General features: G+C 40.3%; 1 protein-coding gene across 46 annotated transcripts in view; it reads right to left on the bottom strand.

The window, feature by feature from the left end:
- Nucleotides 1–15,362, bottom strand: part of clasp1a (cytoplasmic linker associated protein 1a) — a 139,206-nt gene that overhangs the window by 63,234 nt on the left and 60,610 nt on the right. For all 46 annotated transcript variants that reach the window (XM_061793506.1, XM_061793512.1, XM_061793513.1 and 43 more), the window contains 4 exons: nt 3,359–3,496; nt 3,143–3,216; nt 2,963–3,055; nt 2,634–2,779 (listed from right to left, as the gene is read on the bottom strand). In XM_061793506.1, coding sequence (XP_061649490.1) covers nt 2,634–2,779; nt 2,963–3,055; nt 3,143–3,216; nt 3,359–3,496 — 451 coding nt within the window. The remainder of the gene's footprint in view (nt 1–2,633; nt 2,780–2,962; nt 3,056–3,142; nt 3,217–3,358; nt 3,497–15,362) is intronic.

Below are 15,362 nucleotides of genomic sequence, written 5' to 3'. Positions count from 1 at the left end.
AAACTGCAACAAAATGACACGATCTAAACAAAATCAAGAACAGTGAAGAAACAAAGTAACTGACATCTATCAGTCTGGAAAAGGTTACAATGCCATTTCTAAAGCTTTAGGATTCCAGAGAACCATAGGGAGAGCCATGAACCTCAAATGGAGAAATTATGGAACAGTGGTGCACCTTCCAAGGAGTGGCCGGCCTACAAAGATTACCCCACATGAACAGCAATGACTCATCCAGGAGGCCACAAAGGAACTCAGGATGACTTCTAAAGAACTGCAGGCCTTCCTTTTCTCAGTTAAGGTCAGTGTTCATGACACAACAATATGGAAGAGACTGGCCAAAAATAGTATCCATGGCAGAGTTCCAAGGCAAAAACCAATGCTGACCAAAAAGAACAAAGGCTCGTCTTACTTTTGAAAACATCTGAATGATTCCCAAGACTTTTGGGAGAATACAGTATGATGTGGACTGAGGAGATGAAAGTAGACCTTTTTGGAAGGCGTGTCTCGTTACATCCGGCATAAATGTAGCACAGCATTTCAGAAAAAGAACATCCTACCAACAGTCAAACATGGTGGTTGTAGTGTGATGTCTTGGGCTGCTTCTCTCCTTCAGGACCTGGACAACTTGCTGTGATTGATGGAACCATAAATTCTGCTCTTTAACTAAAAAACCTAACGGAGAATATTCAGCCATCAGTTTGTGACCTCAAGCTGCAGCGCACTTGGGTTCCGCAGCAAGATAATGATCCAAAACACATCAGTAAGTCAACTTCTGAATGGCTTAAAAAAACCAAAATGAAGACTTTGGAGTGACCTCGTCAAAGTCCAGACTTTAATCAGATTGAAATGCAGTGGCATGACCTTAAAAAGGCTGTTCATGCTTGAAAACCCTAAATTTTTGCTGAATTCAAACAATTCTGCAAGGAAGAGTGGGCCAAAATATCTCCATAGAGATGTGAAAGACTCATTGCCACTTATACAAAACACTTGATTTCAGTTGTTGCTGCTTAGGATGGCCCAACCAGTTATTAGGTTTAGAGGGCCATTACTTTTTCCACACAGGGCCGTGTAAATTTGAATAGTTTTTTTTCCCCTTAATAAATGAAATCACCATTTAAAAACATCATTTTAAGTTCACTTGGTTTATATTTGTCTGATATTTAATTTTGGTTGATGATCTTAATTAAAGTGGGGAATATATGCAAAAACACAAGCATTTCAGAAGGGGGCCAATACTTTTTCACGGCACTCTATCTTATGCTTACATTGTATTTGAAGACACCTACTCATTGCCTGTATGCTGTATTCTGACAGGCTTTACTCCAGTTACATGCGCTATGTCCTCCTAACCCAACATCTATGACGAATAAAATTCTCGTTAGCACACAATTGCTGTCCGCACTTTATTGTACATAATAATCTGGCAACAAATGGATGCAATGACTTTATATTAGGCTTTTCCCAATTTAGGGTGGGGACCCAAAACGCGTCATCTTCTATTAGGTGACAGAGCAAAATGCCTCATGCCTGGGTTGTTTTAGTGATGATTACCGTAATTTCTCGTGTGTAATGCGCATTTTATACCCCCCAAAATTGTAAAAAGTAAATCATGCGCATTATACATAGGTATAGGAGAAAATGACTTTCACATTTTATAAATGTATGCCGCCATCTAGAGGTTATGAAAAAGCTGTACACTTTCATTCCACTATGCCACCGCCCCCTAGTGGTTATGAAAAAGTTGTACACTTTTTTCTCATATGCCACCTATTGGTTATGAAAAAGGTGTAGACTCCACTTTCATTCCAATGACACGGGTACATATGACTGCATATATGTAGAATTGTGCTCATAAGTTTACATACCCAGGCAGAATTCGTGAATTTCTTTTAATTTTTTTTTTTAAATACAAATGATGACTGAACAACAACCATCGTTAATTTCTTTATGGTTATGGTTTGTTTAATGATAAGGCTTTTCTGAAAAGCTTGACAGTTTAATGTGAATCCCATGAAAATAAAATTAAATGTGTTTCGCCTGGTTTCTTAAAGGAATTGTACACCTTACAAATTCTGCCTGGAAAATCAAACATAAGAGCACAACTGTGTGTTTTCTCATTTACTAAATAAAAGTAGGGCTGTGAATTTCAAAATAAGAGCAATAAAAAAAAAAGTATTATGTGTTCAAATAAAGCGCTTAACTTCAGAATAATTTTTTGAAAAAACTAACAAAATACAAATTATACTACGTTTTTAGCATATGGGTAGAAGCAAAATCATGCATTGTAAAAATGCATTATACATTGGTTGAAGGGTTTTCCAGAATTTTGAGGTAAATTTTGGGGGTGCGCATTATACACGAGAAATTACGGTAAGCAGGCTCAAAGGGGGTTTAAATAATGTTTGCTGAAATTAATATTAACTTAAAAGTATGTAAGTAAATGCCATTGTCAATGCATTATTATTTTCATTTGGTAAACCCTGCTTTATACAAACATATCTTTTCCATACTGAACAATAATAACCAGTGGACAGATTGAGAGGTTAAATAAAGCCTTGGGGGGAAAAAACATAAATTGTGCCCTTAAAAAAAATTAAGGAGTCATCCCATAGGACTGCACTTTTTCACCTTACCCTAGAGTGATGCAGGCCTCGCGGACAACCTGGGAGCGCAGATCTTTAGCCGATAGTTTGAGCGGTGCCTCCAACAGACGCAGCTGCTGAGGGAACCCCTCATACTCTGCTGCCCCAGCCAGCATGAATGAGCGAACCTTTTTCAGCTAAAGCGGGATCATGATGAACATATATGAGTCAATATTGACGTGTTTTTCCTTTTAACACCTCATGCTGCCGGATAAGCAAAGTCATGTTCATGTGGAGTTGTCTTGCACTTGCATTCTGACTAATTTGAATTGGAAAAATTACCAGTTAGTAAGGGTTGAATGTGTGCATTTTTAACTTACTGCTACCACTCTGTGCTCCCAGTCGTGCTTGTCATCTGACAGAACTTCTCTGATTTTCGTCAGCTGGTCTTCCAGCTCTCTGTTGGAGTAAATCTGGTGACAGGAGGTACAAGTTTTGTCATTACCATCAGAACCAGTTATTTTGGAGTCCTACGATGCAACACAGTTATTTTCAAATACCTGGACGGAGGGCACATCTTCAAAAGATTTTATAAAATCCTCTACATCAACAGCCCCAGCAGCTGCTTCTTTACCTTTAAGTAATACAAACACACATACAGCATTATACATATAAGCACAGACATACTTAAATACCTCCGAAAAGAGTTTTGTGGTAGGACGCGTGCAACACACACACACACACACACGCACACACACACGCACACACACACACACCTGTGGCCTTTGCTGAGGTTGCCGAGCTTGGTCTTCTAGCAGTCATTACAGTCCTCTTGCCACTAAGAGGTGCTTTGGAGGATGAGGAGGAGGAGGACCGGCCTCCATCAACTGAGTCCTCATCTTCAAAGTTCTTATCTGGAAAGCAAAAATTTACAAAAATGAAAGTCCATAATCTTTAAAAACTACAGAATTGCTTGTTTAGGTGCTGGATTGCTGCAAGTTTTTAAGTACAGGCAATAAGAAATTCATCCCTCATTGCTTTACGCAAAGGATAGACATTTTCACACAATGCTCCTTCTGCTTGGAATGACACTCCATTGTGAAATGCATCATATTTCTCTTCTCATTAACCAGCCCAGTGTACAACCTGACACAGCTCTGCAGTGTAGCACAATATTAATTCAACATTGTAGTATGATCAACAGGACAGTGTTCCTAAATCATTGTGTCAGGTCCTGTGCGTGTGTCAATTTAGCATTTATCTAACCATCCTTCTGACCTTCCTTAATCTAGTTTGGCAGATGTGCATAAATACAAGCCTCATCACCTATACCCAACATGACTATTCAGACGAGGGATTAGCGTTAAGCAAATAGTTGCTGTTCAATGAACCTCATAAATGTTTGCAGCAATAATCCTTCCTTTTTTTTAAACAAAATTAGTAAGCATGCAAACCTTCCTAACAATTATTTTACAATACCCTTTTCGCAATGATAAAGTACTTAAAAGAAAGGTGATGTTTCTGACTGAACTCCACCGTTTGTACATCTCTCATTGTACATAAAGCACATGACATCACAGGACAAGTTTAGAACTAAGTAATCTGATTAATGTACAGAAATATGCAAAACAACTTCTTTGGGCTGCAAGGCTCATCCATCACAAATATTTATAACAGAGGGGTGTGTAGGGCAACAGGTCCACCTAAAAAAAATATATGGTTGTGGTGGTGGGGGCAGAGTCAATACTGCAACACAATGGCCAATAAATGGAAAATAATGGACAGCAGGAAAGGACAAAACACCAGCCCAGCTGAGAAGAAAGAAGACAGAATACTAATAGAGAAAGATTAAAAACAACAACACCACAGAAAATTCTTACTAGCGCAGATCTTCTTGCACACCAGCTTTCTCAGCATCTCTGCTGTGGACTAAAGATATAATTCTTTCCCACTGTGAATGTGTGTGGCTATATGCGTCCTTTCATGTGCCTGTTCTGCATTCGGCTTGCTCTCTCAGCGCCAGAAAACCCAACCCTTAAGCCTGCCTCTGAGTTAGGTTATCAATATGTGTGTATGAGTGTGTGCGTGCGTGTGTGTGTCTGCATGTATAGTTCTGTGACTCACGATGGCTGACACACATTAGTGAGAAGAGGAAGGGCTCTATTAATGTGAGATCACCGTTTTCTGGTATGAAGCATATGTACAAAAAACAGGCTGACATTCCACAATATCACTTACAAATGACAAAATATGAAGACTATATTCACATAACCAGCATTTTTTCTCTTTTGTTGAGTTTACCTAAACTTATTGCACGGCAGCCCCACCCTGGGCCAATGGTGAAGATCATCGCCTGCCACCGTGGGGGACCTAGGTTCAAGACCCCGACTGTACCATCCGCCAACATCCCCGGACTCACGGCTGTGGTGTCCTTGAGCAAGACACTGATACGCCGAAATACTGGGCGCTTTAGCTGCCCCCTGCTCCAGTGTGTTCCACTAACGTGTATGTGTTCACTGTGATGGGTTAAATGCAGAGAACAAATTGCGTGTACATGCAAGCATGTTCATGACAATAAAAGGAGATTCTTCTCCTTCTTGGGCGCCGCGGCCACAAGGGGGCGTCAAAACATTTGGTCCAAGTATTTATTTATTTATATATTTTGAGGTTGTTGTTTTTTTTTGAGCGGGGAGCGGTGGAGGTGGGGGCTGGGGGGGATTCACGTCAAGTCAAGTTTATTTGTATAACCCTTAATCATAAAAGAGTCTCAAAGGTCTTCGCAGGCCCACAGTTGGCAATGATTGATGACATACCCAAATCTAAACCTGCGATGAATATAATTATTTCAAAACAAAATGACAATTAAATTAATAAGAACAATCAAAAGAAGAGGAGCAAGGTGAACCATGTACAGTACTTTGAAATCAGCTAACCTAGAGCGTCTTCCTCTCTTTCCCGTTTTCCCTACAATGTGCAGTGAAGCATTGAAAGGCCCTCGGAAATAACAGCGCTTAGCACAATAAAACAATTTTTGCTCTCACAACGCCCCCAAACAGCAACACACAACAATAACCACACATAACAGTTCGTTACAACATTGAAGGGCAATAAGAACATCTTAAATACATTAATTATTTAATGTTAAACTAAAAAGTTAAAACAACAGTGACAGCCTCAATTGTTGTGAAGAAAATTTTAAAATGAAAAAATCTAAGGCTGGAGCTTGATATTAAAGAAATTACAGATGTGTATTATGTTTCTCTCTTACTACTTACACTTATTCACAATAACATTTTATCTGGCTATTTTTGTAGATATTTCTCAAAATCCTTAATATAATTAAAATGCAGATGCCAATGCACATAAAGCGCCTCATTGGAAGAGACAAATGTAAGGAATGAAACTTCTTGATGAACTGTCAAACTACTGGATGCGGGGGGAAAAAATGAGACAAAAGGAATATATTTCCTGGTCATTGAGTAAAACCCAGATGAAATCTTCCGTCGCTGAATCCAGTGGGGAAGCTGCACATATTTGCAATAACTTCACAACTAACTTTTAAGTTGGAAAACAGATTCAAATTTAAAGAAATGCACAATTAATATTATTACAAATGATAATAGCAAAAATACTCCCTCCTCTGCTGAGGGCAAATTTATTCATGGGACCCCAGAGACATTTGGAAACATGTCAAAACAGCCAAAACTGTCCAGGACACAGGAGAAGAAAAAAATACAGGGAAAATGGGAGAAAGAGAGGTCAAGTTGTTGCTACTTTTGATTTGTACCATGTTGCAACAGTAAGTTACTCTCATGATGTGTTTGGCAGTAACAATACAGTAATAAAATGAGGAAAATGTTCAATTCGAAATTTTGTTGCATGTTGTAAATTAAAAGCAATGTTAAAAATTATTGCTATTCGACTTTTTTGTAAGCTTATGTAAATCGTTGATGGAGCGGGGCGCCATATAGAATCTCGCCAAGGGCGCCACATTGGCTAGGGCCTGACTGCCACCTATAAATGAAGAAAAGATTGCACTTCAGGAGGGTGATGAAGCTGAGGTGTCCACTAGGTGTCAGGGTACACTTTAAAGTTTAAACTACAACAACGTCAATAGTGCCATACGCTCTGTTCTCAATGTTGGAAGATAATGTATGATATTTTTCTGTACAAAATATCAAAACTCTTTTAGCAAGCAGCCTCTGAGGTTACATAATAAAGACATGACAGTCTGATCCGTGTTCACCATTTTCTTCTTCTTCTTTTCCTTTCGTCTTGTCCCATTAGGGGTCGCCACAGCGTGTCATCCTTTTCCATGTAAGCCTATCTCCTGCATTTTCCTCTCTAACACCAACTGCCCTCATGTCTTCCCTCACTACATCCATCAACCTTCTCTTTGGTCTTGTTCTAGCTCTCTGGCTTGGCAGCGCCATCCTCATCACCCTTCTACCAATATACTCACTCTCTCTCCTCTAGACATGTCTAAACCATTGAAGTCTGTTCCCTCTAATTTTGTCTCCAAAACATGTAACCTTGGCTGTACCTCTGATGAGCTAATTTCTAATCCTATCCAACCTGCTCACTCCTAGAGAGAACCTCAACATCTTAATTTCCGCCACCTCCAGCTCTGCTTCCTGTTGTCTCTTCAGTGCCACTGTCTCTAATCCGTGCATCATGGCTGGCCTCACCACTGTCCATCCATCCATTTTCTTCCACTTATCCGAGGTCGGGTCGCGGGGGCAGTAGCTTTAGCAGGGAAGCCTAGACTTCCCTCTTCCCAGCCACTTCATCCAGCTCTTCCGGGGAGACCCCGAGGCGTTCCCAGGCCAACCGGGAGACATAGTCTCTCCCGCGTGTCCTTCGTCGTCCCCGGGATCTCCTCCCGGTGGGACATGCCCGCAACACCTCACCAGGGAGGCGTCCAGGATGCATCCGAAAGGGTATAAGGATGGGATGGGACTGAGGATGGCCGAACCACCTCATCTGGCTCCTCTCAATGTGGAGGAGCAGGCACTCTACTATGTGCCCCTCCCAAATGACCGAGCTTCTCAAGTCTCCTCTCGTCCACCGAGGTGAACCCCAATGTACAGGCACCTCGTCGGGGACAATAAATATACCAACACCTGCTTGGCGCCTCTCACTGTGGGCAACTGCCAGAGAGGTGACGTTGCACAGTCCCTAGAGCCAGCTTCTGTAGCAGGGTATCGGACCGCGAAGGTCTCTGCCTTCGGCCACCGCCCAGCTCACACTGTACTCGACCACTATGGCCCCTCCCACAGGTGGTGACCTCATGGGAAGGGGGACACACGTTACCCTTTAGGGCTGTGCCCGGCTGGGCCCCATGGGTGCAGACCCGGCCACCTGGCGCTCACCTTCGAGCCCCACCTCCAGCCCTGGCTCCAGAGGCGGGCCCCAGTGACCCGCCTCCGGGCAAGGGAAAACGCGATTCCATCAATTTTCTTATCATAGGGTGTCTTTTATACTATAATACCAAAAATATGTTTTGCTGATAAGCAATAATTTATACTCACAAAGCATAAAATACACTATATTGCCAAAAATATTCGCTCACCTGCCTTGACTCACATATGATTTTAAGTGATATCCCATTCTAAATCCATATGGTTTAATATGATGTTGGTCTACCCTGAGCATAACATTTTCAACTCCTGTGGGAAGGCTTTTTTTTGCCCATTCTTCCAGGAGCATTATGGTGAGGTCACACACTGATGTTGAATGAGAAGGCCGGGCTCACTGTCCACTCGAAATGAACACAAAAGTTGTTTATGGGAATTTATTACCATTTTTCCAGAAACGCATTTGCGAGGTTACACATTGATGTTGGACGAGAAGGGCTGGCTCTCAGTCTCCCCTCTAATTCATCGAAAAGTGTTCTACAGGGTTGAGGGTAGGACTCTGTGCAGGCCAGTCACATTCATCCACACCAAAGTCTCATCCATGTCTTTATGGACCTTGCTTTGTGCACTAGTGCACAGAAATGTTGGAACAGGAAGGGTAATCCCCAAACTGTTTGACTGTCCAAAATCTCTTGGTATGCTGAAACATTCAGAGTTCCTTTCCCTAGAGCTCAGGCCCGAAACTGGCACTATTTCTAAGTATCGGGTACTTGTAAAGGATGCCGATACCAACAGCCGATACTTAAGGCAAAAAGATCTGACATTGAGTATGTCCTCATCGTCAGTAGTTGACACTACACTTTGGCAGTTTGGCACATTAGTAAATCATCACGTGTGAAAGAAAGGTCTTTGTTGGGCATAATTAAATGTCATTGTGTTAATTGAAATTTTTGTACCAAAAGTACTAGTAGTATCAAAACTTGGTATCGGTGAGTACTCAAGAGTGAATACTTGGTCTGGTATCAGTCTGAAAAAAGTTGGTATAAATGAGTAATGTAATTAAGGAGTAAACTTACTTTCCCATTGTTTCACATTAAAGCAAAGGTAATGGGCTAAATTTCTCTCTCTTCTCCTCTATTCAAGTTGCCTGCAGTCTGTCAGTAGTCAGTGAACAGCCAATTTACCAAACAAAAATGGAGAGGGTTTATCACCCATCCATGTGATCTTCTAAATATGTCTGACCTTTTCAAACAAGCACTCGCTCATATGAAGGCTCAAAGGGTCATGTAATCAAAACGCCTGATTCTGATGGATAGTTGTGCAGATTATTGCAGTCCAACATCAACATTTAATTTTTAAGCATATTTACTGATTTTCCACAATGTGAATGGAACGAAAACCAATTTGATTAAATTCATCAATTGTATTAAGAAAATAAAAAAGTATCCATAGAATGTTACTTTTATTATAAAACTGCACATGAATTTAACAACCGTAAATCAGTCAACAAAGTAAAACTTGCTGTCATAAAAGATAGGTGTAATGAATTAATGCTTGCCCAATTTCAAGACACTGAACGTGACCCATGTCAGATTTTTAGACAGCTGCTCTGTTAACAACACATTATTCTGCAACATAAAAAGGCAGATCATAAGGCAATGATTCATGCAAACATACAAATGAAAAGAAAAAGCTCATTCGGGTTTTCAGAGACAGCAGACACACTTTGCCAAACGACGACAATGAGCTGCCTATTCTCTCACACTAGATAATGACGTGAGACAGAAGAAAACCCATGCCCATGTAAAGAAAATGTATTAAAAATAAACTATTCCGTTTGTGTCACTGATGGTGTAGTGGTACTCTTGGCTGACTTTGGTGCAGGCAGCATGGGTTCAGTTCCCACTCAGTGACGGTGTGAATTGAATGTGAGTGCCAATGGTTGTCCATGTCTATATGTGCTCTGCTACTGACTTGTGACCAGTTCAGGGTGTAGTCCGCCTTTCGCCCGAAGTCAGCTAAGATAAGGCTCCAGCGCCCCGCGACCCTAACCAGAATAAGCAGTGTTGAGAATGAATGAATGAATAAATATTCCGTTTGATAACACATAACATTGTCAAAGCAATACCCTTTCACTAAAATCTGAAAAGAAAACAAATCATGCCAGTAGCTGGCGATATTAACAATTGCTTGTCTGCGTGTCTTTCTGGGCCTCATGCAAAAGCATTTTTAACACTCTTTTTTCAGTGCAGAAGTTAGTTTAGAATTTGATGGATGTAAATCATTGGTAAATCTCATTTTATCATAGCAGCGGTATGGTAAAATACTGTACTGTCGAGTATATTGAGTAGCACAAATACAGCAACAGTGCTGTGGTTGTGAAAAGATTGAGACTATTTCACTGACCCTAACAATCATAGCTATTGTGCCCAGGAGCAAAATACCAAACATACTTTTAAATTTAATGAGAGAAAAATGTCATTTTGGTACGAAAGAAAAAAAGGTTGTATAACTGGCTTTAAACTAAGTCTCTCCCTACACATCTTCCAGCAGCCAATAGCATCAGATAAACAGGGATACACCCACGCAAATATCAACAGCATGCATAGAAATAATTTGAATCCCCTTTTCAAGATATGTCGACTCGTGTGTGCTGATATCATATGACTTCCTTTGAAGAATTTAAAGTGGCTGATGTGGCTTGCGGCAAAGTACGCATTTTGCAGCCTCTGGCTGACTTTTTGGTTATAAATAGAGAACATATTTTGTATTATGCATTATGTCCAGCTATAAATGGGTTTATACAGATTCTGAAAAAGCAATGACCATCTCGCTCACAGTCACAGAAGAAAATTGTGCATTGTTACACCAGTCCAATGTGTAATTTCTGTTCTTGCATATGAGCTTTTATAGTATCTTTCACCAGTCACCACTGAGCTTGCAGTATAAGCAGGAACAGCATGGAAATCCATATTAAAAGAGGGTTAAAAGATACAACGGCTGCAATAAGTATTAAACACGTCACCATTTTTGTCCAATATATTTCCCAAGGTACTATTGACAAAATTTCACCAGATGTTGGGGCCACCCAAGTAATCCATACATACAAAGAAAGTAGAAAAAAATAAGCTCATAAATTAGGTTGTGTGTAATAATGTGAAATGACACAAGGGAAACATATTGAACACACCAACTGGTATTTCTTTAATACTTCGTACAAAAGCCATTGTTTGCAATGACAGGTTCAAGACGATTCCTGTATGGAGAAACTAGTCAAATGTGTAGTCGTGCATTGCACTGGTGTGATTTTGGCCCATTCCTCCACACAAGCAGTCTTCAAATCTTGAAGGTTCCCTGGGCTTCTTTTATGGACCTTGAGTTTCAAATTTTTCCATGGATTTTTGATTGGATTCAAGTCAGGCGATTGGCTGGGCCATTCGAGCGGCTTTATTTTTTTTCTTTGAAACCAATTGAGAGTTTCCTTGGCAGTACGTTTTGGATTATTAGCCTGCTGAAATGTCCACCCTTGTTTCATTTTCATCACCCTCTTCGATGGCAGCAGATTTTTGTTAAGAATGTCTCTACATTTGCCCATTCATCCTGCCTTCAATAATGTGAAGTTTACCAGTACCATTTGCTTAAAAGCAGCACCACACCACCACCACCTCTGAACTTCACTGTCGGTATGGTGTTTTTAGGGTGATGTGCAGTGCCATTTCTCCTCCAAATGTGGTGTGCATTATGGCATCCAAACAGTTCAATTTTGCTCTTATCCGACCAGACTATATTCCCCAAGTATTTAACTGGCTTGTCCAAATTTTGTTCATCAAACTTTAAATGAGCTTTGACATGCTTTTTTTTTTCAGCAATGGGTTTTTGCGTGGTGAGTGCATTACTCACTGTTTTCCTTGTGACAACAGTCCTTGCTTATTCCAGGTCTTTTTGAAGCTCTCCACAGGTGGTCCTTGGCCCTTTGACAACTCTTCTGATTATTCTTTGCACTCCTCTGTCAGAAATGTTGCGAGGTGCACCTGATCGAGGCAAATTTGTGGTGGTATGATTGGCTTTCCAGTTACGTATTATGGCCCCAACCGTGCTCATTGGAACGTTGAGAAGGTTAGATATGCGCCTGTAACCAATGCCATTGTTATGTTTTGCAACAATTACTTTGTGATGGTCTTAAGACAGCTCTCTGCGCTTACCCATTATGAGCTGTGTCTTGACTCCCACCTTGGCAATGACACCTTTTCGTAGGCCATCAATTAGGACTGAATCAGCTGATATTCATTTGCACTGACAAGGGGCTGAATTGCTGTTTGATTATTGATAGATTTTAGGTGTTGTCTTGGCTTTCCATGCCTTTTTGCACCTCCCTTTCTTCATGTGTTCCATACTTTTTCCCTGTGTCATTTCACATTTTTACACACAATTTAATTTCTGATCTTATTTTTTCTACTTGTTTGTATGTATGGATTACTTGGGTTGTTCCCAACATCTGGTGAGATTTTCAGGTCAATAGCTACTTTGGAAGTATATTTAGTGAGAAGAATGAAGACGTGTTAAATACTTATTTCAGCCGCTGTACTTGACTTGTATTTATAAAAGATTAGTTATTCCTTCCACTCCTTGAGCCGTCACTTTATTGTGGTGGAGGGGTTTGTGTTTTCCCAATGATCCTAGGAGCTAAGTTGTCAGGGGCTGTATTCCCCTGGTAGGTGCACCAAAGGCAAACAGGTCCTAGGTGAGGGATTTGACAAAGCACGCTCAAAGACCCTCTGTGATGATGACTCTAAATGGACGCCATTTTCCCTCGCCCAGACATATGTTTGTGTATATCTTTCTGTCAATACAGCACAACGCAAACATTTTTACTTGAGGCTAGTATAATTTGTATCTAAACAAACAAGGTAGAATCGAACAAACAAGATAGTCATTTTCATCTATATACTAAACTGGACTTTGAATAATATGATTGTGGCTGTTTGCCATAAAACTTAAAGCAGTTTCACCATTACATGTAGTGAAATTATCAAATAAGTATGCAATCTGACCACAGCAAACCACAGAAAATCCATTTTACTGTATTTCTTGCCTTACCTTCTCGTGCTGTCATGGTGCAGATATGTCGAAGCTGCTGCACAGCTCATAGTCATTCTCTCTCTCTCTCTGGGCTCTCAAGCTCTCACCTACTGTTAAGCTCTACAGAAATGGCTGCTTTGCTCACCAACCCTCCCACACTTTTTTCTATCCCTATTCAATCTCTCCACTCGCTTTCAGCAGCCTTGCCCTCCCCAACAATTATTTCTCCTCATTGCTGTGCACAAAAAAAAAAATTATAATCGATAGAGGTTTATACAAAACAGAAAACAAAACAGTGCAACACGCCACTAAGTTTTAAGATATTTCCTATTAAAAAAAATCTGATACACTCAGAACAAGAGAAATTTAAATTAAATTACACTTTAAGCACAATTTTATGTATTAACACAGGGAAGTAATTACATACATCTGTAAAACCTCACCTGTGTGCCATGTATAAACAATCCATACAGGATTTATCCTACACTGTAACCACTTTTTGAAAGAACCTTGTCTATTGACTCATAGGCCACAGTACTGCAGCCAAAGGTTCATTCAAACTTAAGTGATTGGACCAAACATGAGTGACATCATGCACGCTGTGATCCCGAGTTTACAATTTCAGCATCCCGCCGCCCCTTATACTGGTCAGTGGATACTTGAAGCAATCATGTTCCTCTCTCTCATTGACAACAAACTTCATACAACATGTAGCAGAAAAGAGGGAATAAAACTGCACCTCCTACATGTGAAATGCTAATGTCAAGATACTTTTGTATGTATCAATTACAAAATATTAAAATTATTATTATTATTATTGTGTTTTACGTACGGCACTTTGTTACAGCTGCGGTTGTTGTTAAAATGGTCTAGAAATAAAGTTGAGTTGAGGTGCGTATTCCTAAGTGCCTGTTCTCACTCTCGCTGTCAAGAAATGGGAGACAACCGTGTAATATTACTTAGAGGGAACAAATAGAAGGCATTTTCATTTGCGCAGTTTGCTAAATAAGAGGCGAAGTGTGCTTGCTTTGAGCTGGTTATTTCACTTTCAGTTGACGTTTACTGTAAAACTGATGCAAAACACAAAAGAGAATCAAATATTGTATAATTAAACAACAAAACGTTCACCCAAAACCTAATTTCATTGAACGAAGTTCTGCTAGTTTAATGCTTAACTCTAACTCAAAACGCCATAGACAACGGGCAAATGGAAATTAGATCCATCATCCATTTTGTGAACCGCTTATCCTCACTAGCCTCGCGGCGTGCTGGAGCCTATCCCAGCTGACTTTGGGCGAGAGGCAGGGTACACCCTTAACTGGTCACCAGCCAATCACAGGGCATATATAGACAGACAACCATTTGCATTCCCATGCACACCTACGGGTAATTTAGAGTTTTCAATTAACCCACCCTGCATGTTTTTGGGATGTGGGAGGAAACCGGAGTACCCGGGATAATCCCACGCAGGCAAGGGGAGAACATGCAAACTCCACACAGGCGAGGCCGGATTTGAAACCGGGTCCTCAGAACTGTGAGGCAGACAACCTAACCAATCTCTACCGTGCCGTGGTACAACATGGTACTACATTGAAGGCACACAAATTCAAGAGGGGTCTAAATTCTGACTTGCCTATTTCTATGAAAAGCCATAAAAAACGATGCGTTAAATTCAGGCAAGGCAGCTTTATTTATGTTGCGGATTTCATAAACAAGGTAACGCAATGTGCTTCACATGATTAAAAGTACAACATTGAAAAACTAAGAGTAAAATACATTTTAAAAACAAGACATTTCAAAAACAAAGTACAGAAAGACAGAAATTTTATTTTTAAATGTCCAGTGCAAGTAAAAGCTTTAAAAGATTATTTTAAAATGCTTTAAAGGTCCCGTATTTTGCAAAACCAACTTTTTCTAGTATTTGGAATGTAATATTGTCTCTATGGTGCTTCAGTAAACATGAAATATGAATTAAACTTGTTCACGCATCCCTGAGTTTTCAATGTTTTTCTGCCGAGAGCCCGAAAATCAGGTCATTTGAATTTCTCAAGCTTATTTACGTCACTTGCGAAGATCTCTCCCGAGCCAGCCCTGTCAACATAAACACGTGTGCTCTCATAAGTGGGTCTTCTACATGGAGGCAAACAATCAGAGAAAAGGGGGCGGTCTTAGCCAAATACAGACAAAGCAGATACAAAACTGGGACCTATTCTGGACACTCGTATGACAAAACCAAGGTGTATTTTAAAATAAAACTGACACTCTTAAATAGCCAAAAATACAGGACCTTTAAAAGAGCTCAATCGTAAGCATGAGAGAAAAAAATAATAACCTGGATTTAATG

The sequence above is a fragment of the Phyllopteryx taeniolatus genome, chromosome 12 (genome assembly GCF_024500385.1).
Source record: "Phyllopteryx taeniolatus isolate TA_2022b chromosome 12, UOR_Ptae_1.2, whole genome shotgun sequence".
Classification (NCBI taxonomy): domain Eukaryota; kingdom Metazoa; phylum Chordata; class Actinopteri; order Syngnathiformes; family Syngnathidae; genus Phyllopteryx; species Phyllopteryx taeniolatus.
This window is presented reverse-complemented; position numbering and strand designations above follow the sequence as displayed.